General features: G+C 36.2%; 1 protein-coding gene and 1 pseudogene across 1 annotated transcript; one reads left to right on the plus strand and one right to left on the minus strand.

The window, feature by feature from the left end:
- Nucleotides 1-16,273: 16,273 nt before the first annotated feature.
- Nucleotides 16,274-22,410, minus strand: LOC113358487 (annotated as a pseudogene).
- Nucleotides 22,411-22,651: 241 nt separating this feature from the next.
- LOC113358489 lies at nucleotides 22,652-25,389 on the plus strand. Its single transcript, XM_026602082.1, has 5 exons — nucleotides 22,652-22,960; nucleotides 23,087-23,139; nucleotides 23,245-23,409; nucleotides 24,268-24,369; nucleotides 24,897-25,389. Exons 1-5 carry the CDS (start codon nucleotides 22,762-22,764, stop codon nucleotides 25,029-25,031), a joined length of 654 nt encoding a protein of 217 aa, XP_026457867.1. The 5' UTR covers nucleotides 22,652-22,761; the 3' UTR covers nucleotides 25,032-25,389.
- The last annotated feature ends 1,736 nt before the right edge of the window (nucleotides 25,390-27,125 follow it).

Raw genomic sequence — 27,125 nt, forward strand, 5'->3', positions numbered from 1 at the left:
CGTCTTTCTCCCTCTGTGTGGTTTTTATTCTTTGTGCCATTGCTGTTGAGTTCATATGAGTGGGAAAGTATTATAGTGCTAACAGTATTTGCAACGGGCAGTTTTATCCTGGATACGACTTGACCACAGGGTATAGGCATCACTCATTCTTGAGGCGTACCGGTCAATTACCGTGTTAAGGACAGCGTGTTGAACACGTGACTCTGTCCTCTGTTTGCTGATTCCATTGAGTGTTTATTTAAGCGTTTCAGAAATTTATTTCTAACATCTTCTTTGAGTATTTTATTGTTACAGTTGCAACAATCTTAACACGGCAGTCTTTTCTATCTGTAACAATGGGTAAGAACGATGTTGATGGGTCAGAAAAAATTTCTGGGGAGCTCATCCGTTTTTTCAAACCGATCACTTCCAGTATAAAGAAGATAAGTATCAATAATTTTTGTTTATTTGATTGTTCCTTGTATTTCATTATTTCACCCAACAATCACGGATGTTATTTGTGGAGTGAAAAAGCAAAAAATGAATTTTTGGGTCAGCTGTAGAGTTTCTAGTTTATCTCTTAACCTAGAAAGAATTTTGGTAAACCCGTTTGGAATAATATAGTAGACATCTTGATAGTTACCCACGTAAAATTTCAGAATTTTTGGAGTTGTAAAAGTATTTTTTAGATATTTTACAAAATTGAGAAACGTTCCTGAAAAATTCTGACGAACAGAAATTTGTTGTTGACAATATTAGTTTTTATGGGGGAAACCATGAGTTTTTTTTTTGAAATGGTGGTTCAAATGAAGTTTGTAAATCTAGATGCTATCTTCAAAATTCATATTTTATTTTCTGATTTCGAATTGTGGTTTGTGAATAAAGGTTCCCTCTACAAGGGACATGGTTAAGAGGCGCATGTGGCTGAAAATAAATCTTCCAAAGATGAAAAATGTGAGAAAATCAAATGCAACACTTTGCATAGATCTCGCAACAAAGGTATGTTTCACAGACCTAAATCTAGCATTACTTTAATTAAAGGTGTTTGTTATGTTTGTAAAATTCCAGGTCAAATGACATTAATGTGTAGACAACATAAAACCTTAATAAGCAGAAAGTTAATGCTAATTTAGTTGAAACAAACTAGAACGAGTTTAGTGGCATGATAACCTATGTGAGAGACTGGAGTGGACTCTGGAGCCACTAAGCATGTTTGTTAAAAGAAATAACTGTTCACCTCTTATCTGAGAATAAGGGATGTTGAGAAACTCTATATGAGTAACTCATTTGCGACAGAGGTTGCATAAAAGGGAAAGGTCGAGCAGAAGCTCATATCTATAACATTCTCACATTGAATGAATTTTCATGTTCCCGGGCATATGCAAGCAAGAATCTTGTATCTTGTTCTACTGAAGATGGTAAAAGATTTAAGATATTAAATGAATCAGTAAAAAACGTGTTGTAACTAAGGGTAAGGATTATGTGGGGAAGGGTTATAAGACTGAGGGTCTGTATAAGCTTAATGCAAACTCTGCTGTTATGAATAAGAATGATTCTTCTGCTTATGTTTGTGAGTCTTTGAATGTTTGGCATGGTAGACTTGGACATGTTAATTATAAGTCAATGCTTAAACTAGCCAATGTAGGCTGCATACCCAAATTTAGTTTGGAAAATGAACACAAATGTGAAATATGCGTAGAATCAAAATTTTCTAGAAAAACTATTAGCAAAAATGTTCACATAAATTCTAAACCCTTAGAAATAATTCACTCAGACCTAGTTGACATAAAATCACTTCAAACTAGAGGTGGTAAGAAATGGTTTGTTACTTTTATAGACGAATGTACTAGGTATTGTCGCATATATTTGCTTAGAGGTAAGGATGATGCCTTAGAAGCCTTTAAGAGGTATAAACTAGAAGTTGAAAACAAATTGAATACTACCATTAAAACCATTAGGTCTGACCATGGTGGTGAGTACATAACTCCTATAGGAGATTTCTGTGTAGAACATGGCACAATACACGATATTACCCCTCCTTATTCACCTCAGTAGAATGGTGTAGCTGAACGTAAGAACCGTACCCTTAAGGAGATGATGAATGCCATGTTAATTAGTTCAGGATTACCCCCGAACTTGTTGGGGGGGAAGCTGTCCTCTCAGCCTGCTATATCCTGAACAGAGTACCTTTTAAAGGATCGGATAAAACTCCATATGAATTGTGTAAAGGTAGACAACCTTCTTTAGCATACTTCAAAGTGTGGGGGTGTTTGGCTAAGGTTCAGATCCCTAAACCTAAAGCAACCAAGATAGGAACCAAAACTGTTGATTGTATCTTCATAGGGTATCCTGAGCATACACCTGCATATAGATTTATGGTTGTGAGTTCTGATATTTCTGAAATTTGTGTGAATACTATTATGGAGTCTAGGGATGATGTGTTATTTGAAAATGTTTTTCCTTTAAAAACTGATTCTCTTAAGAGAGGTGTTGATCCCCTATATGTCCCTTCAACCAGTCAGACTTTACCTTTAGAGGAAGATGAAGTAGAAATTGATCCTAGGATAAAGTAAAAGGGCTAGAACCAAAACCTATTTTTGACCTGACTTCGTAACACTAGCAGAGTCTTATCCTCAGACCTATAAAGAAGCCATGACTTCTTCTGAAGCTTCGTGGTGGAAAGAGTCTTCTATTAGTGAAATAGAATCCATCAAAGAAAATGATATATGGGAGATAGTATATTTACCTCCAGGGTGTAAGGCCATAGGATGTAAATGGATCTTCAAGAGAAAACGTAACATAGATGGAACTATTCAAAAATACAAGGCTAGGTTAGTAGTTAAAGCCTACAAACAAAAGGAAGGTGTAGATTTCTTTGATACTTACTCACCCTTTACGAGAATTACTTCCAATAGGATGTTAATTGCTATAGCTGCGGTTCATAACCTAGAGATACATCAAATGGATGTAAAAACAGCTTTTCTACATGGTGAATTAGATGAAGAAATTTACATGGAACAACCTGAGGGCTTTGTAGTGAAAGGTTGTGAAAACAAAGTTTGTAAACTGAAAAAATCTTTGTATGGATTGAAACAAGCACCTAAACAATGGCATGAAAACTTTGATCATATAATGTTCTCTAGTGGTTTTAAAATCAATGAATCTGAAAAGTGTGTCTATACTAAACTTGTGAATGATGCATGTGTGATTGTATGCTTGTATGTCGATGATATGCTTATACTTGGTACAAACATGGATGTAATTAATTCCACTAAGATCATGCTGAATGAGAACTTTGACATGAAAGACTTAGGCCCCGCAGATGTAATCTTAGGGATGAAAATTAGAAGAAATTCTAATAGTTATAATCTTAGTCAATCTCATTATGTTGAATCTGTGCTTAGGAAATTCAATCATTTTGATTATAAACCTGCTTATACTCCGTATGATCCTTATTGTAAACTCAAAAAGAATAGGGGTAATGGAGTATCACAACTTGAATACTCACGAGTTATAGGAAGTCTCATGTATTTGATGAACTGTACTAGGCCAGACATTGCTTATGCTGTGAGTAGGTTAAATAGGTATACTTGTAATCCAGGGCAGGAACATTTGGATGCACTTCTTAGAGTGTTGAGGTATTTGAAATACACTTTGACCTTTAGTTTGAATTACGAAAGGTACCCTGCCATCCTTGAAGGATTTTGTGATGCAAACTGGATATCAGACTCAGAGGAGTCTAAGTCTACGAGTGGATATGTTTTCACTCTGGCAGGTGGGGTTGTTTCTTGGAAGAGTTCCAAATAAACCTGCATAGCTCGATCCACTATGGAATCCGATTTTATTACGTTAGATAAAGAAGGAGAGGAAGCCGCTTGGATAAGATGCTTTTTAGAAGACATTCCTCTCTGGCATAGGCCTGTGTCATCTATATCTATACATTGTGATAATCAAGCTGCAATAGCTAATGCTAAAAACAACTACTATAATGGGAAGTCTATTCATATAAAGAGAAGACACGATACCCTGAAAAATATAATCTCGAAAGGCGTTATTTCCATTGATTGGGTTAAGTCCAAGGAGAATATCGCGGACCCTTTGACGAAAGGTTTGTCCAAGGAGATAGTTAGTAATGCATCTAAAGGGTTGGGGCTTAGGCTCATTAAATAAACTTGCCATAAAGGATACTCAACCTCACTGACTGGAGATCCCAAGATCAAGGTTTTGAATGAGACAACTAATTTGTGGCGAGTCAAGGTAAACACTATCAGAGAATTTCATTCTCTGCCCCTTCCCTATGGTATAGACGTGATAGTGTCACTGCATGTGAAGGATGACTTTTAACTAAGTCTTAATGAGTTCTATAGTTTCAATTTAAGATTGAAGTGGGGTGTAGCAGTAAACACTCTTGATGGAACTCACCAATCTGAATGTGGAAGTGGGTCGCTTCCTATGAGAATAGAGCTGATTCTCTAGAGCATTCTGAGAAACGGTATTTGTCCAGGGACAAAAATGACACGGCGGCACGAACTTGACAGCACCTAGAGAGATATCACGCGTGGTTATTATCGCGGATTACACCAAACGATGGCAGTTCAAGACATCGCGTTCACTGTCCATCAAGTAGTTCCGACAATTTCTCACTAAGCAAAGGTTCAAGACCTCATGGACACCTCTTGCCTAAGTGGTATTTCTCGCTTTCCGTTTTCTGATTTTTGTATCGGTATTTCATTCATGTGGGGGATTGTTGGAGAAAATGAGTTTTTAATGTTTTGATTTTATGGTCTTGGTGGGAATGGAACTTAGGACCTTTGGGTATCTAAGATCTCTTACTCATTTTCTATGAGTGAATGAAATAGGTCCTTTAGTCCCACATTGGGCATAATAAAGAGGAGTTCCACTATATAGATATTCCTTTATGGATAGTTAGTAAAACAATGTGGGTGGAACGGGTGGGGCGAAATATTTTTGTTTCCACTAAGGGCTTGGGCTTAGGCTCGATTTCGTGCTTGCGCCGTGGACTTTGGTCAACCAAGACTTTCCTTTTTGGAAAAATTTCTTTTGATTTATTTTCTAATCATTTTGAAAATCAAAACAAATTCTGTCTTAAATATGGGGGGCGTGTGACACGGGTGATTTATTCTCTTACCAAAAACATTTTTCTTAACAGATTTATTTGCATGGATGTCGACATTTTCTTACCGTTTTTTTAATGTTGATGACAGAATTATGTCGACATCATGGCAGCATTATTTAGCATGCAGTATTGATTCGCACATTAATATGCATTGATTTCACCTTCTCTATTTTCCTATAAAAAGAATTCGAAACTTTCATTTTTATTTGTGTCCAGAAGAGCTACTATCCTCTTCTTTTCGTCTTTCTCCCTCTGTGTGATTTTTATTCTTTGTGCCATTGTTGTTGAGTTCGTATGAGTGGGCAAGTATTGTAGTGCTTAAAATATTTAGAACGGGCAGTTTTATCCTGGATACGACTTGACCACAGGGTATAGGCATCACTCATTCTTAAGGTGTACTGGTCAACTATCGTGTTAAGGACAGCGTGTTGAACACGTGACTCTGTCCTCTATTTGCTGATTCCATTGAGTGTTTATTTAAGCTTTTCATAAATTTATTTCTAACATATTCTTTGAGAATTCTATTGTTACAGTTGCAACATCCCCTTCTTTGGGAATTCCACCACCCATCGAGAATTGACGCCTATGTAGTAGTTGTTTTAGTCTAATGTATTTCTTTTATTTCATGTATGATGTGGTGGTTGTTCAATGCAGTACGTTTTTATTTATCATGTTAATATTGATGGTGCAATTTTTAATCCAGGAAAACTTTAAATTACTGACATGCAAATGTGAAGATTAATCATAATAACATAATACCACAGTGAATCGATTTGTCATACAACTTTAATCAGCCCACTCCACCAAAAAACACCTGGAAAATTCTCAGAAATGCCTTCCGTATGTGTCTTCTTCAGAAGAAGTCCGCAAATGCATAAAAGTATTGCAACCGGGCTTTGAGCATGCACTGATTCTCTGTGGACAATGTTTGTATTCATGATCTCCATATCCACAATGGTTGCAGTGTAATAACTCCTTCTTCAATTTGGCTTCAATTTTGAAGTTTTTGCAGAGTGTTGCAATCTTTTCTTCTTCTTATTTTTTAATCTTCATAGCATCATCTAGCATATGTGGTTCCTCTGTACAATTGGGATCTTGTCATTGCAAATACCTGAGATTTTTCGGTTGTGATTCAATCACCGTTCTGATGCGTGAACAACCTTCCCGCGGACACTTTGAATACATCACAGGACATTGCATAAGACTGTGGTTATCCATGAAACATAATGGACAAACCTCTTTTGCGTAGACACATAATATTTGCTTCACTTGGCCTTTAGAAAACATGGTGGATGTTGAGAAAGAAACCGGTTGGTTTGGTTTAGAATAAAACCTAGTGATGTATTTATAATAGAAAATAGGCGTTGGTAATTCAAACAGGCGGTTCTAGTAAAGTCGCCGACGCTTTTACTTCAAACGCTGATGGAAAAATTTCCAACGGCTCACTTTTCTTTTTCGACCTATAAATTTCATTCCTCCCATCTCCAAAATCACATCTTCTTCTTCTTCTTTTTTATTAAATCTCTCTCCCTATAAAAGCATATTTCTTTCATAGGGTAATCACTGGTGTTGTTATTTCTCATGACGGTTCTTTTTGGCAGAACGTGTTTTCAATGTTCGTCTAACTGACGGGAAACCCAGGAAACCGAGATGCTCGTCGATTGCGTGATCGTTTTCATTATATTAGGCTTGAAGTCCATCCATTTCTTGCTCTAGTAATGGAAATTGATCGAGAAAATTTCATCGGTGTAAATGAAGATGAAGTGATCCAAACAACTCTTGATAATTGGGAGGAAGCTCACGGCAAACCTTTTCGTTATGAAGCGTGTTTTAGAATTCTAAAAGATGTTCCATCTCAAGCACATCGTTACTGCACTCGAATGCCGCTGCCGGTCTTTACAACGGAAGAAGATGTTGCTCTTGTTCGATATTGGTTACATCGTATGATGAGACCAACGAATAATGACAATTTCTGGGAAAGAGTATTAGGATTTGTAGCATCGCGGAACGAATCCATAAGAAACAGTAAGAGCCTAGAATTAAGAATTGAATTCATCACTAAGGAAGTCAAACATTATAAAGAAGTATTGTGGATGGTTCATCGTAGCAATTCTGTATTATCCAACGAAGAACTGGTGAGTATCTTACCTTTGTTCTCATGGGCTCAACTGCATCATAAAAATATGTGAACTTGTTATTTATCTGTTTTACAGAAAACCATCGCGCAGACCAAGTTTACCGAAGAAAGCGGAAGAGAGTTTAAGCATTTTGAATGATATGAACTTTACAGAGAAAATGTCGCTGGATTCGATGTAGTTTGATGTTTTTGTTGTGGTTTGTTAAAATTTAGTTTGTTGTTATTTGCAAGTTTAAATTGTAATAAATTTCACTTAATCTGAAGTGGAAATCTATTTTAAAATGTAAACATTTTCATTCATTGATATTACTGCCAATTCTTTTACAAGATATAAACTTAGACAATAATAAAAACTTCAATAAAGATCAAGTACAAGTTTTGGCCTCCTGTTTATCTTCATTTGACGTGTTTTCGATTCAACGCGCTCTTTGACAGTTTCACCTTTGTTTTTGAATTTTTTGTTGTTAACTTTCAAAACTGAAGCTCTTCTTTGCCTTTTAGCGGAGCATTTTCTTGGAGCAACTTATAAAACTTGCACTTCCCTTTTACAAATTTCAATCTTTTTAAAACTCCCACATATCTTAGAAACAACAGCTTCAAGTTTTGCATCGCAAAAAAGTGTGATCGCCTTTTCAGCCATTTTACAAGAGAAAATTCAAGTGAATTTTGGTGTGAGTGAATTATTTGAAGATGATGGTAATTTATAGAGGTAAAAAGTGAATTTCTAATTTTAAAAAAGTACTCGTTGGCGTTTGTAGCAAAAACGCCGGCGTTTTATCTTAGGAAGCTAGTGTTTTCCCTTCCAACGTCAGCGTTGGATCTACCGAAGCTAGCGTTTTTACCTGGTCGCACGCCTATTGATCTAACGCCCAATGCTTTACCATAGTGTAAAACCTAGTTTGTCCATCCACCTGGCTCAACAAACGAATGGGTTTGTTCATTCCCATAGGAATTGCTCTAAATGATCAACCTTTTTCTTTTGGGACAAGATCGGCTAACAAAAGGTCTCGACAAAACCTTTTAGGAAAACATATCAAACGTTGGATCTTAAATATCTAATGGTTACCATGTTGATAATATTTTAGATTTAGTACTCCCCATACATGTTATATAGGCGGAATTTTGGATTTTACTTGTCCCACAACGTAGGTGGAATCCTATTTCTAAGATAGAATTGTCCTTGGGAATAAGACAAAGGGTAAAAAAAGAAAAAACATTAATAATAATGATTTCCAAGTAATTTTTTTAATTTAAGAGAATTGACTATTTTCCGCCTATATATGTGGTACGGAGGGAGTATGTGTTTGGTCGTCAGACGGAGTTTGGGATGTAAATTAAAATTTAATGGATCGATTCCCCTCCCCCCCAATTTAGGTGAAATTAGTAGCAAGATGATTTTCCAGTACCAGTTGCTCCCATTATTATCACCACTTTCGGAGTTTTTCTATTTGTAGTGTTAATTACATCTTTTACTTGTTCAATTTCTATATTATTTCTGATGAAATTGAAGCAAATAAATCTGGAAAAATCCTAATTTAGATGACAATTTCCATTTTATTTTCTCTAATAACCTTACTTTTGTTTGTGACTATACGAGTTTGATTTACTCCAAAATTGATAGACGGTTTCTATTTTACATATTTTGCTCTACTACGAAGGAAAGTGGGAGCCGGAGGCCGGCACCAAATATTTATCCGGACTCGACTAGATAATCTAGTCGACTCACCACAATCTGCTAGGTTGAAAAATAGAAAACATAATCGATTGTTCATATTGAAGAACACCATAGATAATCAGGTTCGTAATCAAAACTTAAACGATTATGATTTTTTTCTTCACTTTTGAAGAACTACTCCACACACAATTGGCTATGGTTGTGAAGAAGACCATCCGAGATCGCTAGGATTATAACCGGAACCCAGCCGATTATGAATGGGAATCATAGCCGATTATTTAATCGACTAGGTCATAGCATAATCGTAGCCGTTATACTAATAACTTTAGCCAAAATATTATTTTACAAAATCGGCCCGATGTTTTCCAATTTCCTTAATCTAATTATTCGAATGTCCCTATGTGCCCACAATCGGCTAGATAATCTTTAAATAACCTATCTTGATAATTGCTTCTTTATTTTTTATTTTTTAGTCGACAAAGAAAATGAGTTATTGATAAAACAAAAATATGGGTAAAAAAGATTTGAACCACCCAAACATAACAAACAAACAAACAAACAAACAAACTAGTAACAGGAAGGAGGAATAAAGTATTGTGGTGGCCAATTGACCTTTGTCGACTGATAATCCAAAGAGTCAAACTCTTTCACGACTAAGGGCCAAGTAAATAAAGTATACTTAGCCTTTGCAGGAACATTCACAAAGGAATTTATTTTGTTGTTGAAGACCTTCGAGTTTCATTCTTGCCAAATCCTCCATATTATTATCGAACGAATGAAATTCCATATAGTATTTCTGGATTCATCTATATGAAGAAGCTGGCGAAAGTGTAAAGTAGATATAACGTCATTAGGTACTGTCAAAGATGAGTGCAATTTTTCATGGAAAAGGGACCATAGTTGTTTTGAAGGAAAGTGTAGAAGCAGGTATTAGCATAAGCTGCTACTTCATGTGCATCATTGTTTCCTAATATGGGAATTAAAGTTCTTTTTTTTTTATGAAAATAATAAATTTTATTAATTCGGGAATACTACCATATCCAACAATAATTGTTTTTCAATGTGTTTAGGTGGTTGATCAAACCATGTCTGAGTTACACCATTTCTCCTGTTGTATTTAGCTAATCTATCAGCAGACTTATTACATATTCTAGGAGTGAAAGTGCACTTCCAATTAGGAATTGTTGTTAACTTATTCATTGCTTCTAGCAAAATATCTCCATTCTCCCAAGAAATCCCCGAAGTTTTGTTGTTGATATAGCCTTATATATTATTGAGATCAGTTTCAAAAATAATGTGCGTAAAGTTCAATGCAAGACTCCAGTTGATAGCATCAGAAAAAGCCAGACATTCCGCGCTTTCCGAGTCCCTTACTCCTGCATAGCATTTTGATTCTCCTCCACACCATTTCCCTGTAAAATCACGAATGATAAGAGCAATACCAGTTAGTCCTGTATTATGATCAAAATAAGCATCATAATTAATAGTATGATATGGATGAGATGGTGGATTCCAAGTAGGTGTTGTAGTAGTAGCTAGTGTGGTTGTATTCTGATTTAATCTATGCCTGCTACTGATTTTATCCATGTAGTTGGCAAAGCTTATTGCTCTCTTGGCAGTGGCAATGGGATCAGCCTTTGTGTTCTGAAAGTTTGTCTCACATCTTTGATTCCATATTGTCTAGGCTGCTATCATAATGCATTGCTGGTTAGGTCCATGAGAAGAGATATTAGCAGATTGATTCAGCCAAAGTTCAAAATCCAAAGCGACATCATTTTGTATTGTGGCTAGCACTGCTCCTCCACCAGGGATTTGCATCCAGACTGCTCTTGAAAATGAACAGAAGAAAAGAATGTGCAGGAGTGATTCATCAACTTGATTGCAGAGTGGGCATAACCGATTAATATAACTGCAGTTTCTTGAGAGTCGTTGTTTTGTTGGCAGAATATCAGTAAGTACTTTCCACCTGAAGTGCTTAACTCTAGGCCAAGTATCAATGCTCCAAAATTGTTTTCAGCTTGTATTTGAGTTTCCAATCTTCTGGGATATCAATAGATTACCAAGACTATCTTCATGTAGGATGTTGTATGCAGACTTCAGAGTGAAATTTTCATTTTTTGTAAGAATCCAAACAAGTTTATCCTCCACAACACTAGGAATTCTCATATTGCTTATTGGATTTGTTGTATCTGAATCGAACAAGTGATTTAATAATGGTATGTTCCACTGCCTGCTATCTTGAATAAACAATTCCTGCAACCAGATAAATTGTTCACTGTCTGTAACACCTTGTTTTGGTATATGAGGATGATCTAAGCCAGTAATCCACACATCTATCCAGATTTTTATTTTAATTCCATTTCCCAATCTCCATCTGCTATGATTTTTGATGAACTGTATTTGCTTCTGTAGTCCTTTCCAACTCCAAGAGCAATTTGTTTTGAGAGTAGCATGAAGTATATGGGTACTAGTTGGGAATAAAAGTTCATTTCCAGCTATCTAACGAATAAAAGTTCATTTCCATCTATCTAACGAATTAATAAAAATTAGTAGTGTCAATTATCAAACTACTAGTTGTCCACTAGACAGAATGAAGATTGTTATTTATTGCATTAACTACATTAATATTGTCCTCTTCAAGATACAAATGTTTGATCCCTTTTCTTATTGTCCACATCACAGCTTTCAGATCCGCTTTCCCTTCAGCTTGTTTTGCATCTAGAGAACTCCTCAGACACCATATCACACCTTTTCATTCACCTGCAACATCTTTAAGGATTAGTCCAATGGTGGAAACACTTGCATTTTGATTGTAAAGATGCATGGATGCTAATTTTAACATAAAGTGACTCTGGAAATTTACATCTATCGGGAGATACAATATTCACCATGTTATGATTGTTTATGTTTGGAATTTGGATACTTTCATACCAATCTCCTAAATGCTGCCTGACCTGAATTCCAACGGATGTAACTTGCACCTGCACTTTATCAAAACAATCGTGCACCTGTTTTCCATACATACCACATAATGAAACAAATAGTATGAAATAAATGCGTACTGCACATCATCTATAAACCAGCTTCTTAACCAATTAGTAAAGCCAATCCATTGTTGTAGTTCACAGATTCCTATCAACAACATTCAAAGCATTCTTAGTGGAAGCACAATCAGAAAACTAGTGGTCAACAGTTTCATTTGCATAATTGCAAAGATGACAAATTGTTTCCTTATGAGAATAGAATTTCAGAATCTTGTCTGTGGTAGCTAGACATTTATGGAGACATCTCTAAAAGAAAATACAATATTCGAGGAGGAGGTTTAGTCTTCCACGAGGATTTCCAAAAAAAAAAAAAAACCGCTATTTACAATCAGATTCGAGACATTTGTTGTAGAATTAAGGATTACTCTATAAGACGATTTGACTGAAAATAGTCAATTGCTAGCAGGTTTCCATATAAGCTTGTCCTTTCTTGTGTAAGGAATTCTAATTGCTAGGATGTGATTAGAAGTACTTTGACCAAACAGAGATCTAACTATAAACTGGTTCCAATTCCTAGTGTCCTTATCAATTAGTTGATCGACAATTCTCATATCTCTTGAAACATGCAGGGATCTAGGGACTGATTTCTATTTGGCATCCACTTATCTCTCCACATGGAGATATTAGTGCCATTACCAACTTATACAAAGTAATGTTGTTTAACTATTTTTAACCCCCTTTACATATACCCCTCCATACCCATAAGTCATAGGTATTAATTGCACTATTCATAGGATTAATGTTATAAAAGTACTCACCTTCTAAGATTTTGCCCAAAGAGTTGTATACTCATGCAAAAGTCTCCAAGCAAGCTTAGCTAAGAGAGCTTGATTTAAGATATGACACCTCCTAATATTCAAACCTCCTGCCTCTTTAGGCATGGATATGTCATTCCATTTCTTGGGAAAGAAACCTTTTTCACTGCGGTCTTATTCCACTAGAAACGCATTTGTATACCATCAAGCTTATATGTTATTTCTTTAGGCATGGGGATGACAAACATTTGGTTAGAAGCCATCGTACCTAACACAGATTGAGTTAAAGTACTTCTACCTAGAGGGATTAAAAATTCCAACTTCCAAGGGGGCAGTTTGTATTTCACCTTTTCAAGCAAAGGGGTAAAGGATTCAACCTTGATCCTTTGTAACAAAAGTGGAAACCTTAGATATTTATCCTGCAAAGCAATTTTTTAATCGGAAAAGGTTAAAAAATTCCACTTAACATTATTAGGCACTTTAGGGATAAACGCTAGCCTTGACTTGTCGAAGTTCACAGACTAACCAGAAAAGATGCAAAATTGTTGAATTATAGTAGAGAGGGTTTTATCTTCCTTAGAGTTGTCTCTAGCAAAAGTCAAACAATCGTCGGCGAAAAAGAGATGTGACTCGCTAGGAAAATTCTTATTAATATTCATATCATAGAGCTTATTCTCATTTTCTGCAGATTGAAAGGCTCTAGATAACGAGTCCATACAAATAATAAAGAAGTACTGATACAAGGAGTCACCTTATCTCGGTCCTCTTCGGAGCATAAAAACTTCCCTCAGGAGCCATTCAGCAAAACAAAAGTATATACCGTCGAAACACATTGCTCGATCATAAGACATATATCATCACAAAATCCTTTTTTCTTTTCTTCAGAGTGGCAAGAAGGAATTTCCATTCTATCCTGTCAAAGGCCTTCGACGTATCTAATTTTGCTGCCATCCAACCCTTTTCAATCAATTCATGCGCAATTACTATGTTGTCTGTTATAACTTTTCCGGAAAGAAATGCAGTTTGAAAAGGAGAAATAACTTATCCAGTAAAGGCTTTGATCTAGAGGCTATGAGCTTCAATATGATCTTGCAGGCCACATTGCACAAACTAATGGGCCAAGAGTCTACAGGGATAATAGGACAGTTCTTTTTAGGTATTAAAGTAGTCAGGTTGTGGTTTAGCCGTAAGGATGCTGGAAGAAGGCTTGCGCCATCTTTACCACATCATCTTTAATAGTTTGCCACATCTCTTGGTAAAAACCAAGATGAAAGCCACCTGGACCTAGCATGGTCCATAGATTCATACTAAATAGGATCTATTTTATATCTTCAACACTACTAAGTTTTCTAGTTAAGAGAAGATTTCAGCCTCTGTAATACATGGCTCTATATGGCTCAGATAATCATGAGAGTCAGTTGGATTGGTTGTTCTACTCATGTGAAAGAAGTGATTCCTAATAGTGTCTCCAATTTATTCAGCGCTTAATTGGAGGCCCCGGAAAATAATTAGGCGCCTCACCAAATTTATACCCACTCTATTTATGTTAGGGGGTTCCAAAATGTGGTGAAAATACTATTTTGTCCTTCATTAATAATAAAACTTAGAACTCTATTCACCCTTAACCCCAAGCCTCCATTTCATTTCCATCTTTTAACAAAAAAGACGGAATCTCTTCTTCCTCTCTCTCAACTATCTTCTCTTCCATTGACGACACGAAGAAAAAAAAACCAATTACAGTTAAAGGGTAGTCAACCCGAAAATCCGAAAGCCTAACGATTTTTCATATGCATGTAGAGATTATGAAAAATCGTTAGGATATATGAGGAGGAAGATAACGATCCTAATTCTGGTTTTTCATTTTTTTTTGCTCTAAATTAGAATCGTTACCGAAACATAGAACGATCCTTTACGAATGACCCCATTTTAAAATTAACGATTCTACGTGAAAAGAAAGAAAAAAACCGTGTCCATTTTAAATGTTAACTACTCCGTATGAAAAGAAAGCCAAAGACGATGTCCAAGTAACAAGGGTCGTCAAGAAGAGATTTTGCTACAAAGAGCTTAGAAGCTAACGACCCTTTGTATGTTTTCCATGTGAAATTAATGAGATAACAACCCTTTGTGCCCAAGTAACAAGCTAACGACCCTTTTTTTCCCAAGTAACAAGCTAACGACCCCAAGTAACAAGATAGCGACCCTTGTGCCAAAGTAACAAGCTAACGACTCCATGTGAACTTTAAGGGTCGTTAATGCGTAGATTTGTTAGATGACGACTCTTATTAGAGTCGTCAGTGTTCATCATATTACCATGACGATTTTTCATAATCTGAAAAAGTTGCAGGTTTGAGTCGTCAACTGTGGTATCAATTAATTGATGATTTTCTAGAATCGTTGGGATATACATCCCTCGACACTGACGACTCTCAAGGGTCGTTAGTTTATTATACTCCCGACCTAACGACCCTCATTCTGAGTAGTTCCATATCGACCATGAATCGACCACTTGTAGCACCATTCAAACAATTTGAAGAGTATAGGAAGTTTACCTGATTGTTTTGAGCTTCGGGTTCTTCATTTTGAGTATTGGTTCCTTCATTTTGAGCAATAGGATCTTCATTTCCACCATTATTCAAGGCTTCCTCTATTAACATATCTTCATCAAACATCCAATCCATATGATTAATTGAGACAATCTTACCATCAACACAATCATGTATGTTGTTTGAATCTTCACCTACATCATTTCCTCCACTAGAATCACTCATTTCAAAAAACCCTAAATTTCCCCCCAAAACTCACTTTCTTCCTTTCCACAACACAAAAACCCAATTTTTCTTTTATCAAAATTTAATCCTTAAATCTGATTTTAATCTAACTAAATTATTTTTTTAATAATTAATTAACTTAATTACTAATTACCACTAATAATTTTGGGGCAATTTAGCCATTTAAAAAAATTGGGGATAAGGGATAACCCCCAATTACTATTTCATGATCTTTTTTGTCCTGTAGCTAGGGTCCCCAATTATTTTCTAGGGCCCCAATTCAAGGGTGAATTTATTCTTTATCGGTCAACCACGGATCAAGGTCATTTCTTATAGCATATATTTGAGTTTTTGTCTTTCTAAAATTTGCCATGTCATGAAAATATGCAGTGTTCCAATCATCATGCGTGAAAGCATTTTCTTTACCTCTTTGCACCCAAAAATCATGCTCACCATTATACCAATGTTCAAGATTTTGTTTCAATTCCATAATCATGTTCCCATCATGCACACTGTTTCTGCTTTCAAGGTCCTGAATTTAACAGGTAATCTTTTTAATCTGTGTGTCGATATGACAGGATGTACACCTGACGTTTAAATGCTAATAATGTTCTCTTTTTTATCAAGTCCCATTTTTTGTTCGGTTTTACTGGCATGGTTTTAGTGAAGCAATTTATTCAAAATGATGCTCATTCTCAAGAAGGTTTTGACCCGCTCAAACTGTCATTTGATGCATTACATCAGGTTTCGCAGTTTCAACATCAAAACAAATCACTTATACCAAACTTTTTCACTTGCATCATCCTGTTCAAATTACAGTGAATCTCAACTTGGGCATCCCTTGCAGCATGTGGAATCTAAAACTCACCACAAGTACATTATGGCCCAACAGGGTATATTTTACAGGAAGATCAACTGTAATCAATTTATTGTTAACTGTACGACTAGTTAACCCTAACTGAGTATGTAAAAAAAAATAGCGGTCATCCATCATCTGGCTTTGTTGATCAGCCAACCGCAACAGCATCAGTCCTCGGACTTGTTTCTAAAAGCTGGTGGAGATTAGCAGTGACGGAATTTGCATTTTCGTTAGTAGCAGTTTTGCTTTCCTGATGTGGATGCATACATAGAGAACCTGATTCGCTAACCCTAGATAAGAAGTTTTCAGTGTTCATTGCACCCTGTGCGACTTCAACCTCATTGGATACTGCTTCCATTGCTTGTTTGTTTTTCAGTTTTTCCTGTAAAAAGGAAACCAATTGTGTTCCCGTTAAACACTTAATCATATTCGCCCAGCTCCGCTGTTCCACCAATAAATTTTTCTGTTGGAATTCTCGTAGTCTTCGGTATGTGATATCTATATACTCAAAAGTAGCTTCTTCACAAAAACTAAGTACGATATTTTTATTTACGAAGGCTACCTCCTAACTGTTTGGTAACGAGAACCAAGGGCACAAATGCAACAGGATTTAGAATTCAGTACCTGTATATAATATCTTACTCAATTATAAAAATGACAGGCAGATAAACCTTAAGAGTAGTATTGCTGAATCCAAAATTGCAATATACATGTAGATATCGATAGTGAGATTTGCCAAAAGAATAAAACATCTTCATTTTAAATGAGCTAAATCAGAGTAGTTTGTAAATGCTAAATCTAGGTGGTTTCTTGACTCGTTTTCTTGTTTAATTTAGAAGACTACTGGCATTCAAAATACATAGCACGTCTTCCAAAAGTGCTGTCACATCATACAGGTACCGACTCCACCGGGTTTCTCTAGTAGACAACTCTTTTGAATCGTTCTTCTATGAAACAAATATGTGTCCCCTAAATAAATATATACCGTGATCCCCATGTCAAAGATGGAGGGATGTGTAAGAATTCTTTGTCGGAATACAAAGGTCAATACCTTTACACATCGAGTTATTCAGTCAACGAATTTTAGGATCTCCATTCAGCTTTATATTTCAATTAGTTCTGATAGGTGAGACCCTGAACCTTTGATAGCAACATGCTGTGTGATTCTGATGCAACACAAAATATGGATACCAGGTTGTTGTGATAACTTTAACAAGATTAATTATAAGGAGTATTTTATTCTTTTTAAATATCAAGGTAATTTCTAGAATTTTCTAAAAGTATCAGTTTTAGGATTTTGTTAGTTTAGAAATATCTTTTAGCTTAGTAACCAAATAATTTCATAGTTTAGGAAATTCAGGGTCGTTTAGTAACTAGTTGAATCTTCCATGTCGCCTATCATATTCTATTCATTAGATTCCCTAAACTGATGACATTGTATAATCTCGTCAGTCACAAATTTAGATAAGCATGTACTCATCAAAGTTTTATTTTTAAATAGCCAAAAGAGTCTAGAAATGTAAGTTGCACAATATCAGAACACGAGATTTTTCCAGGTCAAAAATACAAGTGTGTTATCCTTAACATACCATATATTTTTAAGATTTAAGTATCTACCAGAGCATGTTTGAAACTTTGACAGTCATAAGATGTGGTCTATTACTCTAAAAGCATTACCATAGATGAACTACTAACAAACTAAAACAATTCTAGGGTTCAAAAAGAAACACTGTATAAATGAACATTGAATGGTCTGATAGACATATCACAAACAAATATGTAAGATAAGAGAGAAAAAGGAATGACAGTACCATGAGTGAAGTATTTTCTAGCCTCAGTTTCTCAGAATCCTCAGCTAACCGTCTCATTTCAGATTTGAGAGCCATATTCTCAACATTGAGGGATTCAACTTTGAGGGTGAGTTCTTCGCTCTTGGCCTAGAAGAAGAAAGTAATGCCAAATTTAAGTGAGATGCTCCAAAAATGACAACAAATGAAACACGAGATTCTCCAAAAATGACAACAGATGAAAGAGTCATAGAGTAAGGATCACGGGTGATATGACAGGGCTGTGGTTTTCGAGACTACACTGGCTTTGTCACAGGAGCCTTTTCAATTTCAGAGGAGTCGCTCTATCTTAAGAATGTCTTGTAATGGCCATCTTGCAAGGAAATGAATGTGAATACTTACAAAAATCTATATCAGCCATTAGATCATATGGTGCCAATAATCCCTATTCAACTTTTGGTCTGAAGATTTTCAAAATGTTCCAATACCTGCTTCCTCAACCTTGACCTTCTAGCAGATTCTCTGTTAGATTGTTTCCTCCTTTGCATTTTCAACTCATGGTCATCCTGAGGAAACAAATGCAATACGAAAAATGGCAGTTAACCCCTGAATTAAAACAATACGACTATTTCTTTCTCACTATAAGTTGAAGTAATACGAATACAACTATTTCTTCCAATAGGTTTAGATGGACAGTAGAAATTCTAGTCTTTTGAGTTTTTTCCACTCCAGATATGGATAATTTATTATCTAATAGCAACTTTATCCAGCACTAATTAAGATAGCCTCTTTTTTGTCCAATAATACCCACACCGATAACGTATAGAACTATACAGTAAATATATGTTACCAACAAAGGTTTGTTTCTTTTAACTTTATTTACCCAAGGAGTAAGTAATTTGCATTGAAATTTTTTGTTTACTTTTCAGAATTTTCACGTAAGCTATTATAAATGATGGATCGACAAGAAAAAGCTATCTGAAAGTTACCAGTACCGGATGTTCAGAAGTCACACCATCACGAGTCAGCACTGCTGGAACATGTGCAGGGTGAGTTCCGTGAGAAGGTACAACTTCTAAAGCTGTTCCTGCACTGACAGAATGTTAAATTAACCACATATAACAATATTAGCCTCTCCAGAAAACTGTCGCTTAAATAATGGAGTATGTTATCACACCTACGGAGAGTCTGTCTTTCCTCCTCCTTTTACCCAGCATTTGATTTCGCTAATCAATAAAGCATACTGTACATCAGGTTAATTTTCAGCCAATTTTTTTTTTTTTTTTTTAAATGAGGTACTTTGGTGAAAATATTTTTTATTTTAAACATTGCGGTGCTAATGAAATATAAGTTCAAGAAAGAAAACGGAAAAGAATCCTCACTCCTTCTGAACTCCAGTGACTTCCATTACTAGAACTTGTGCCACATTCACCACTGGCAACATGGAGACAACTAACTTGGTTATTCTCTCACACAAAAGTAAGATGCTGAATAGAGCCTGATCTAAAATAGTTTTCCTAATTTTTTCAAGAAAAGGCTGATGGATAGCTAATCAATACGGATAAACACACCTCTGTGATCCTCCACCAGTATCATTAGATACTTTTTTCTTCATTCCTAGGTCCTGACTGCTTGGAAACTTAATAGGGGTTGCTATGCTCAATGGAGTTGCAACCTACACCAAAACCAAGATAGTAAGATATGCCTCAAGATACACATAGAAGTTAAGCGAGTAAATCAAAAGAAGAAAGGATAACAAACATGCACAACAGAAGGAAAAAAGAACTTGATAGTACATGAATTTGTGTTTCTTGTAGAAAGCATGTCAAAGCAAATGACACAAGAAAAGTCTCCATACCAAGGTTTCCCCTATGGCAGGGGACAAAGGTATTCCATGACCATAAGAGCCCTGGACACAAAACGATTTATATGTGAGCAAGATTTTATTGCATAACAGTAAGCCACACATTTCAAATAAATCTAGAGGATTCGAAATCCAGTTCCACCCAAACAGGAGTTCGCGCCATCTTTCAGGATTTTACGAGAAAATGACAACAGGATAGGTTGGAAATTTGAGAAACCAGGTCAAGATGACATCTTGGGTTCTTGTAAAACAATATAAGGCCATTGCGAACACAGTTTAAAATGATAACATCACACAGGTCTATTGAAGCTCCAAAGTGAAGTAAACGAGACAAAGTTGTAATTGAAAGTAGAGTGATATACATTTTATATTTGGTATAGAGTCTAAAGACTTACAAGAGAAACTGAAGGGTGTCCATAAATGCCTCCAGACGGGTAAATAGCAGTATAGGGCGATCCATATGGTGGCATCATATGCTAGAATTAAAAAAAAAATTAAACTAACAGCCGTCCACGTTAAGAAGTCACACTTGAAAATTCCACTTTTCTTATTTACTTCTCCCGTGAGAAGTAAACAATGATTGCAGCATCATATAAATTACCACGTTAAGAGGTCAAACTCGAGATATTATCCCCTCATGTTGCATAATTTTACCATGAGAAGTAAACAATGAAAGCAACATTAGATTCCAGAGTAAATACCTGAGGTGGACCCCAAATATATGGATGAGGAGGATGACCAGTTAGCGCAGGGTTAAAATAAGTGGTGGCACAGGGACTCCAGCTCCATAATAGGCCTGCAAAATAAGGCAGAAAGGTAAAACTCTAACAAACTTTCGTAAATACACTGCGTAAAACTGTTCAGATTTCAGATAACCGCAAAATTTGTAAAAGCAAGATTACCTGGAGAGATGGCCAGTCAGGATAAGCAGGAATATTGTTTTGTTCCTGTCGGGTCTGGAAGATGCACTAACAATCACATACTTAACTCAAACATCAAAAACAAGGGACATAAGAATTATGTCTGTTCATGCTTATACTGAACTGCATCAAGTCTTAACTCTTTATAAATAATGCATTGGTCATTAGCAAATCAACAATAACGTGGTTACATAATTCAAATCACTAATAAGCATATCAGCGTTAAGAGGTTGCAGCAATTCTTTAAGAAATCAGTTCACATGCACTGCAAATATTTAGGAGCTTACAGGTGCAGATGAAGATGACGATTTCTCAGATTTAGAAGGTGTTCCAGTTTCATCACTTCCCATGGTTGATCTCCAAACTGAGTACTGTTTGAATAGATTTCTAGCAATCACAAAATTCCATATCAAAAGACAATTTTTCTAACTTCTGCTGTAACCTCAAGATCAAACAATAAAGGGATATACGTCGCTTGTAAGAAATATCGAGGAAGCAAATTAAGGATCATAAAAGCATCCTACTTTTAGTTCAGATCATATATATCAAGCGGAAAAAGAAAGGGGAGCAAAAAGAAATACTCAAGCATATAGCTCTCGACAACAGTCAACAAGATGGCAAGAACCATATTATATAGAAGGATATTCAGCAGTTAAAAGTTGAGGTCCTGCAGTTACAACTTTAGCTTTATGTTACACTTATATATGAATACTTTGCCAGTCGAAGACTCAACTACACAGGAAAACGAAGTCCCACGCAATGAGGTCTAATATAAATCAGAAGAAAAAAGTTTTCTGAGCAAGTAAACTAGCAAATTAAGGATTGTTCTAGCTTGGATGAAGGTTTGTTCTCTAAGTGGTTAAAATTAGGCACACGGTCCATCCCATAAGTTGTGTAATAAATAAAAGGCAATCAAACCGGTACGAAATATCCGGAAAAACGTACAGACCAATATAGAGCTAACAGACGTGCATTTTTCAGAAAATAGTGACATTTGTCTCTACAAAAAAACGGCAGTATAAATCGGTTTACAATGTTGGAGTCTCCAGATGTTTTTGGAGTTTAGTTTGGGTTGCGCGAGAATTATAAGCAGCTCTTGTTTTTTTCAAAAAATTGGGAGACCACAAACCCTAAGTTTTCCTTATTCTCTCATTTTTGATAAACTAAAAAAGTTCATTTTTGGACCATAACAACATTCAGAAAAAAAAAAAACTACTGTAAGATTTTCTGTTTTTAACACAGCAATATCGATAAAAGAAAGAAAAACACTAGAAACCAAATTTTTTTTAACAAAAATACCAACATTTACAGTCAAAATTTACAACAATTTAACTTTAATTACGAAATACTTACAATTCTTCAATTCGAAACAATAAAACCTCATCAGCGACTGTAGCAAACTCTTCGGATTCAACTCTCTTCAAATGCCAAAAACTAAGAAATCGATGCTCATTTGAAAATCCTAGTTTTAGATTATATTTTTCTTCTTGCACTACCAAGAAAAAAAAAAAGACAAAAAAGAAGAAGTTTTTTGTTCGCAGAGACGCGGAAAGAAGGAAGACGAAGAAGAAAGAGAAAGTGGGTCCAACAACCACATCAGCGACACGCATCCGTGTACAGACGGACACCTAAGTCAAAGGGGTTATAATTTGATATGTGAACAATGTAGGATGTTAATTAGAATTATATATTTACTTTTTGGGGTCTGTATATATATATATATATATAGACAGAAATTTAGTACCCAGTCAGTTTGGTCGTCAAATTTGATTTCCAGATCCGTTAATCTGTTCTGATACTCAGTTTTCTGTTTCTTGATTAATCAATCGATCGGGGATGGATTATGATTTTAGAGCAAGAACAGGACCACCGTATGATGCTCATAATAACTCCATGTATAGACCAGTAACAACTACGACTAATTCATCAAATCATGGCTCTTCACTTTACCCTAGAGTTGGACCTTCTGGTGGTCATGGAGCTCTTCCTGCTCGCGCACCTTCTTTCCAGCAGAACACCTCTCCTTCTCCTTCCTGTAATTCTCACTCTCTCTATGTACCTGGGGAATTATTTTTTTGTTTGCAAATTTCTTGTATCATGTTTTTGGTTTTTAGGTTTTTGTAAAAATACTGAATGTTTATAATTGGGGATGATTTTTCAGCAGGAATGGGGATTAGGGTTGCAATTAAACCAGAATACAGAATAACTCCACCTGTAAGTTTGTTGCTAGTTGAAATTCGTGATTTAATCTGGAAAATATAAATCGATTACATGCATTCTATCTTTTGAGTTTTTCAAGTTGAATCTTTTAATTTTCAGCCTCAGTTGTCGCCGGCTGTTGGAGAAATTCCACGGAGCACTTTTCAGTTTGATTTTGATTTTGAGAAGAAAGTTCTTGCGGAGGCAGACAAGGATGGCCAAAACTGGACCGGGTTTGCTCAGGAAAACCTTCCATCTAGAACTACAGAATCAACTTCTTCTGTGGTATGTGGAATTTTATCACGGGTTTTCTTTATGTTTTTCCATGAGTTATCCTTTGCCCTTTTTTAAAAAATGTCGAAGCAATGGAGTGAAGTTTCTTTGACTTCAACGAATCGCACTTGCACAGTTGGTAAAATTCTGAGCTTTCTTATAAGTTAACACCGTATAGCGCCCTCCTGGTGTTGTGCATCCTGCCATTTCATAGATATGAATACTAAGAAGTAGAGAGCCTCATGACTAACCTGCTTATATCTTTAACTGGATAGGTAGCGAAACACGTATGGCTCTCTGCCATTTTAGGAGAGTCTATGTTTGGCAGATACCTATGTATTACACCACACCAAGTTAATATATATACCAGAAAACTTTTAACTTAGGTTTTAGGAGGAAAACAGATTATATAATTACGTAATGTGTTTTCATATTCCCAAGGACAAATCAGGTATATATATCTTGTATAGTTCAACCTAAAGAGTCTGAGCTGTCGGTAAGGTCTCCATCGTTTGATTCATCCTTAACGGAATGTCGAATAACATAGAGATATTATAGTTCTTGCACCCTTAGCCTTTTCTGCCCCAATCTTCACCTACGCTTAATATTGGTTCTCTTAGCCCTGTGAGTGATTGAGGGATATTTTTTAGTTCCCTCTTGAGATTGATAGTAAATGAAACAAACTAAAACTTGGTATAGATTTTAAAATCAATTATCTTAGGTGAGATCTGATAGTAAATACAGAATATAACGGTAATAACTACTGAAATTGACACCAATTCTAATTAAGAATTGTTAAAAGTGTTTAGAGAATAAACAACAGAGATAGAGAATGATTGTTTATGTTTTCTGATGGTGTTGTTGTTGTAGGGCTCTGTCACAGACCCAGTGGTGAGTAAATACATTGCTTCGGGACTAAGTCGAGAGGCTGTGCCGTTTGCAGTGGCAAATTTTGGAGATAATCCCACCAAGGTAACCAGCCTTTGATGTCTTTAAAATATCCTCGTTCCAAATTTATCTACTTCTATACAAATTTATTAGAGGTATTGTTTATTTCATTTTGTTTTTTGTTATTAGTCTTTCGTGTGCCACGACCAATTTTTTTTTTTTATATAACCTTCAGAATCATGTGGGTTGTTATATTCAGGGTGGTTTTATATGTCTAGTTTTGTGCATCCACTTCTGACATGTATAATTCTGATTTGAAACTGGCAACGGGAAATTGGTTGGTTTGCAAGATAACCATTCTTCTATTTCCACTACTTATTTCAAGAACAATTTCTATTACAGTTTAAAAGAATAACCAGTACTCGTCCTTGGTTTAGTTCACCTTGTCAGAGTGAGTGAGAAACATTTTGTTTGTTTTTTTCTGGCGCGTGACTCATTTTCATATTTTACTACTGGATCTGCCAAACTTCTTTCTTGTTGAGTTTCTATTTCATGTGCCATGCAACTGCGTAGCATAACGCTGAACTTTGGATGGATGTGCTTGTCCCCAGGTTAGGGAATTTGTTAACGGCTACAATCTTCTCAGAGAAATGGGATTCCCTTCAAACAGTGTGGCTGAAGCCTTAGGCATGTATGATAATGATACAGACAAGGCACTGGCTCATTTCCTCAACAGCTCATCATAGTGAGGGATATACCCACAATCAGATGAGATTATTCAGTATGATATGCTTGGTTGTTACTTATTAGCTACATTAGTACTGTTATATTCTGTTTAATCGTATTTGTGAAGTTTGTTCGACTCTACCTTTGCTGGCTAAACCATATATGAATGTAAATAGATGTGGTCTATTTTGTACCTTAATGATGAACTGATGATTGCTGGCATTACGTCAGTAAGTGCCCTATATTTGGAGCAATACCGCTTACAGCAAGACACTACATATCCCTTGTAATAGTTGAAGTGGGAAGATTCGTTTCTTTCTTCTTTTAGATGCACATTTCCATTCAAATAAAGACTTCTTTTCACCATGGGAAATTATTCACCATATATTTATCTCAGGTCTTAAATAGTCACAGAGCGTGAAAGGACTAGATTTATATTCAGCAAATTTGTGTTTGTCATGGCAGTTACACGATGGTTGAGGTCTAGCAAGGAAGAGCAGCAGCAGGAGACTGCCGTTATGAAACCAATTAGTATACCTTGTGCTGTTAGTAGAGCTTTTGTTTAGAGAATGGAGGTTGAAGTAGTTGAAACTAAAATTCAATACCCAAGTGGTTGATCTGTTTAGGGCTATCCATCTGGCGCACCAGGGAGGATGTACAGGCTTTCTTTTGGAGCTAATTATATTGTGCTTAAATTAGATGATCTCCATTTTCTTGAAGTTAAAACTTCGTGAGCACAACCCTGATACAGCTTAAGCACTAGAATTTTAAAAAGTTGTGATTCCATTTATATATATATATATATATTTTGCTTGATACAAAAAATTATTTAACGGAAGAGGGTTTAGTTGGTAACCGAGCAACAAGCTACCAAATCAGCGCCCAATATATGGAAAATAAAACTACCAAGACCACTACCAGCGTCATGACTAACAATACAATTCTTCAGACGCTTGAAAAAACAAATAGTATCATCACTAAGTTCTCTTAAGGTAGTGAAAGCTAGCACACCCAAACCATAACCATGCAAAGTACATTGCTTTAGAAATAGCTTGGCCTGGGACGAGAGCGTGAACACCATCACCATACACACATCTTGGTCATTTTCCCAGTTGAGAACAATTATCTGCTCGGACGTAAATCCTTGTTAGTCTCAGACAAAAAACCCAGGTCAACTTCCTTACGTACAGGGACACCCGCTTTGAAACAAATATTCGCAATTACATGACGTACCAAGTCATGCCAGAATTTCAGGCCAACATCATTAGCACAGTGAAGCGCGTGATCACCAAAGATATCCATAGGTTTATTACAACAAGAGCAAAACCCATCCTCAACAAATAAAGGGATACCAAGACGATAACAAACTACAACTCTAAACTGTCTCGGACCAAGGCACTGATCTAGACCGCTGATCGGAACAGCTAAAAGATAATCTTGAGCATGTTTGATCTGATTGCATTGCCAAAGAATTGAGTCTCTTGCAGATAAAGTAAATTGGTCGGGGATTTGTTTCTTAACTTCATCAAAATAAGTGACTGCCAGGGAGTGCATAGAAGATGGGCAGTGTCATTGACACAGTAATTGGGAGGCAAACCACATACCTGAATGTATTTCTGAAGAGTCAACTGATAGGCAACCCCATTGTCCGTTGAGAAAGAGCTACCAAGAATCACCTTCCGCAACGAGGAAGTCCGACTCTGAGAGGCAAGATAGCAGTAGGTGCGAGTGTCATCCATGGTATAAATGCCAAGACCACCGTCTCTGATAGGAAGAGTAGCCAGTCTCTGTTGTAGAGGCCCAAAACCAGCTCTATCGCTAGTAATTAGGGGTGTGCAACGGACGGACGGTTGCGGATTAGGGGTCACCCGCAACCAAACCGTCAAAGCTGCGGATTTGAAAAATCAAACCATGACCGGCCCAATCACCCGCGGATTTTACGTCCGGTTGCGGATTAACCGCGGATTAGGGATAAAAAAAAAAAAAAAAAGAGATCTGGGCCTGTCTTTGGCATCGTGTTTTTAGTTGGTAGTCGTTACTACAGTTGGGTAAAGCCTAGTGGAAGCTCATTTAAGGTTTTACTTTACTATTGAATTGAATTGGAAGCCTAGTGG

The sequence above is a fragment of the Papaver somniferum genome, chromosome 3, assembly GCF_003573695.1.
Source record: "Papaver somniferum cultivar HN1 chromosome 3, ASM357369v1, whole genome shotgun sequence".
Lineage (NCBI taxonomy): Eukaryota > Viridiplantae > Streptophyta > Magnoliopsida > Ranunculales > Papaveraceae > Papaver > Papaver somniferum.